The 4,016-nt window shown below is 54.5% G+C and overlaps 1 protein-coding gene across 1 annotated transcript in view; it reads right to left on the bottom strand.

The window, feature by feature from the left end:
* Nucleotides 1-3,960, bottom strand: part of DECR2 (2,4-dienoyl-CoA reductase 2) — a 7,815-nt gene extending 3,855 nt beyond the window's left edge. Inside the window, exons 1-4 of the mRNA XM_008048536.2 lie at nucleotides 3,936-3,960; nucleotides 3,390-3,498; nucleotides 1,618-1,669; nucleotides 810-945 (exon numbers count right to left, since the gene is read on the bottom strand). Coding sequence (XP_008046727.2) covers nucleotides 810-945; nucleotides 1,618-1,669; nucleotides 3,390-3,498; nucleotides 3,936-3,960 — 322 coding nt within the window. The remainder of the gene's footprint in view (nucleotides 1-809; nucleotides 946-1,617; nucleotides 1,670-3,389; nucleotides 3,499-3,935) is intronic.
* Between the last annotated feature and the right edge of the window lie 56 nt (nucleotides 3,961-4,016).

Raw genomic sequence — 4,016 nt, 5'->3', positions numbered from 1 at the left:
AAAAAAAAAAAAAAAAAAGAAGACCATCCTGGGCAACATAGTGAGGCCTCATCCCTACAGAAAAATTTTTGGAGGCTCAGCCTGTAATACCAGTACTTTGGGAGGCTGAGGTGAGTAAATTGTCTGAGCCTATGGGTTCAAGACCAGCCCAGGCAACTTGGCGAGACCGCGTCTCTACAATAAATCAAAACTTAGCTGGGTGTGGTAGCGTGCACCTGTAGTTCCAGCTACTTAGAAGGCTGAGGTGGAAGGATCACTGGAGCCCAACAGGTTGAGGCTGCAGTGGCCGAGAGGCATGCCACTGCCCTCCAGCCTAGGTGACAGTGAGACACCAACTCAAAAAAAAAAATTAAAAAATTAGTTCGGTGTAGTGGTGTATTCCTGTAGTCCCAGCTACAAGGGAGGCTAAAGGAGAAGGATCACCTGAGCCCAGGAGCTTGAGGCTGTGGTGAGTCATGATGTGAGCCACTGCACTCCAGCCTGGGTTACAGAGTGAGACCCAAACTCAAAAAAGCAAATGGGGGGAAATTTCAGGATACAAGGGCACACCTGCCTCTGATTCAGTCATGCTCCCAGGGCATCCACTTGAGCTGTGGCCGTGCTGACCCACAACCTGGAAGGAGTGGAGTCGGGCTTGGGACAGGCCCAGAGCCAGGGTCTTGGCCTCAGGAACCTGGATTGGGTGCAGATGAGCCAGGGGCTGGCACCTAGGCAGCCCAGGGCAGGTCTTACCCCAGGACCAGAGCTCTGAGGCCTCAAATAGAAGTGCCCACCAGTCAGACATGCAGCCTCACTCAGCAACAACTCACAGTTAACAAGAATGTCAATTTTGCCAAATTCCCTCAGTGCCTGGTCGACGGCGTCTGTGATGGCTGGGGGCACTCGGACATCCATGGATAGAGGGAGGCACAGCTGGCCGGTAGCAGCAGCCAGCTTCTTGGCAGCCTAGAAGCCAGACAGAGCGAGAGAGGTGGACAGTAGCCCAGCAGCCACAGTTTCAGAACCTGCCAAGGATGTATCCGGACTTTGCTGGGTCCCACTGGAAAACCACAGCCTGCAAGTGGCCACTTCCTGGGTGGTAGACGCTTGTAAGATATGCCACATTCTCTACCCCCACCAGCCACCTGTACCAGAATCCTCCCTCTGCATAACTTTCCAGGATGCCTATCCCTCTGGAGTCCAGAGGCAGCAAAGGTAAGGCTCTCCTCCAGTCAAGGACTTGGGTGGGTAGGATTTGGGATCTCACTGTCACCCAGGCTGGAGTGCAGTGGCTCAATCATGGCTCACCATAGCCTCAACATCTTGGGCTCAGGCGATTCTTTTGCCTCAGCCTCTCTAGTAGCTGGGACTACATGTATGCGACTCACCCAGCCTTCATAACCTGGGTGAGCCCTGAGACCCCCTCTCATTACCCTCGACAGGAGGGCCCCCTCACAGGACCTAACAATCAGATATTTTCAAAAGCCAAGGGGATCCCTGGGAAGCCTCTTCCGCAGAAGCCCTATATTTGGCAGAGAAGCAAGTTTTGGTGCCATCACCCAGGCCTCAGGACCCTCCCCTGGGCTCAGGGGCCCCCATGACCACCCGTGGACAGGGACACAGGAGAGGCCCTCTCACCGCTGACACTCGTGGCAGGCTCCTGCTGGCGATGACTGTGCGGCAGCCATGCCTGCAAAACCAGACGCAGATATGAGGACGGCACCTGTGAGGGGCACTTGAGAGCCTGCCTAAGAGTTTCTTAGGTACAAGCACCAGTCAAGGGCTGCAAGCATGACTGGCAGAGGGCACAGGGCAGGACTAGCGATGCTGAAGGGACCTCAGGTAGGTGCCCTTGTTGCCTGCCCTGGGGTTTGGGGCTGAGCCTCTCTGGTAAGAAGTATTCCAGTCTTAAGTCCTGCAGGCCCAGGTCCAGGCCCAGACATCTGCCAGAAGCCTTTCTGGGGCCTCTGGCCCAGTCCTCTTTCCCTTATGGGGTTGAAGTGATGAACAGAGAGCCCATTCTGCAAGGGGGTTCTGTCCCTACACACTTCCTGGGAACCTCAGTGTAAGGCTATAGCTCCTTCCTGGATGCTAATCTATACTACTGACTTCTGACTAACCCCAGCTCTAGGAAGGACTCAACATTTCCAGCTCCTGCCCTTAGGTCAAAACAACCTTGATGTTATCATAAGCATACCCTTAAGCAAATTCCTACACATTACCAGGAAGCACTCACACCCCTTCCCTATGGTACAGAAGTCCTGGGTCTGGGGGAAATGGCACCAAGTTCCATCTGTCTTGCAGCTGCCCAAGAACACACTTCTGTCACAAGTTCCCCAGAAAAATCACCCTACACTGACAAGCCGGACAGGTCTGCCATGTTCTTTTGGCTCCTTCTGTTTGAGGGATTGCATAAAAGATCTTTCCAGCCAGGTGCTGTGGCTCAGCCTATAATCCCATCACTTTGGGAGGCTGAGGTGAGTAGGTTGCCTGAGCCCCGGGGTTAGAGAACAGCTTGGGCAACCTGGTGAAACCTTGTCTCTACAAAAAATAAAAAAATAAGCCAGGTGTGGTAGTGCGTGCCTGTAGTTCCAGCTTCTTGGAGGGTGAGGTGAAAAGATAGCCTAAGCCCAGCAGTTTGAGGCTGTGGTAGCCATGAATGTGCCACTGCACTCCAGCCTGGATGACAGAAGTGAGGCTCCAACTTAAAAAAAAAAAAAAGTCTTTCCACACTCAGTCTCGCGGTAACAACCAAAGCACCGGTAACAACCAAGGCACCGACTGCCTACTGGGCAGATCCCATGGGAACGACGCTATCCTGTCTAATTCTCAAAATGCCTTGAGCATGGTCGGCCAAGCTCAGAGAAGAAATATGAACAAAGCCAACAGCTGAAAGACAAAAGATAAGTCCACCTGCAGTGGGTGAGCCTCCAGGTTTCCTCCTGTGGGACCTAGCTCTCTGGTAGGAAACACAGGGATCTAGGGGGAACTGGAAAAGGGTCTCACCCCCACGCCAGCTTAGCTCTAGCCTCTTCCAGGTGTGATGACAAGTTGCTGACCCAGCCCTGAGGCCACAGAACTTACATCCCAAGAGGCAATGTGCTCTGCCAGGCAGCCTGAGGCCTCCCCCACCCCCCAGCCCCTGGGATCCTTGACCAGCTCTGTGGAGCCCCAGAAGGCCCTGAGGACAGAGCTACACACCCTCCAGTACCTTTTGGAGACCCCAGAGTCCTGCCTCCCTCCAGGGCAATACTTGATCCCTCTCTAGACTCTTTCACAGGCACCTGGACACTGTTGGGTGGGTGGGGGGATGTCCATGGCTTGGTTCTACCACCCACCAGCATCTGGTCTAAGGACCCCAGGGGCCAGGAAATGCAAGGGGCAGAGAGGAGCCACAGAGCAGTGCTCACCGCATGAAAATCTCAGCAATCCGGAACCCAATCCCAGAGCCACCACCTGTGATAAAGGCCACTTTGTCTCTGAGAGAAGAAAAAAGGAGGATTTTGAAAAGACTGTTAGCTGGGGGTGGGGGAGGGCAGGCGGGTGGCCCATGTAAGACTTTGACCTTCTGAACCTGGACTTCCATCTAGAGTGAACTGTTGACAAGGAACACACATGAAGTTTGCAATGAAAAGCTACTTTTTAGCCGGGCTTGGTGGCTCAGCCCGTAATCCCACGCTTTGGGAGGCTGAGGTGAGTGGACTGCCTGAGCCCGCGGGTTCGAGACCCACCTGGGCAACTTATCTCTACAACAAATCAAAAACTAGCTGGGCATGGTAGTACGTCCCTGTAGTTCCAGCTACTTGGAAGGCTGAGGAGGAAGGATCGCCGGAGCCCAGAAGGTTGAGGCTGTGGTGGCCGGGAGCGTGCCACTGCACTCCAGTCTGGGCGACAGAGTGAAACTTACAGCTGTTCTCCAGGGCTCGGCACCACCCGCCCCAGGTTTCCCAACCCACAGTCACTGGCCCGGACACAGCTCATGCCCTCTGCAGGGCAAGGTCGAAACGCCGGCGTCCCGTGTGCCCAGGCCCACAGTC

This window comes from Carlito syrichta, unplaced genomic scaffold (genome assembly GCF_000164805.1).
Source record: "Carlito syrichta isolate Samal-C Ts95f unplaced genomic scaffold, Tarsius_syrichta-2.0.1 Scaffold124278, whole genome shotgun sequence".
NCBI classification, from domain to species: Eukaryota; Metazoa; Chordata; class Mammalia; order Primates; family Tarsiidae; genus Carlito; species Carlito syrichta.
The sequence above is the reverse complement of the archived record's forward strand: the minus strand, read 5'-3'. Positions and strand labels throughout refer to the sequence as shown.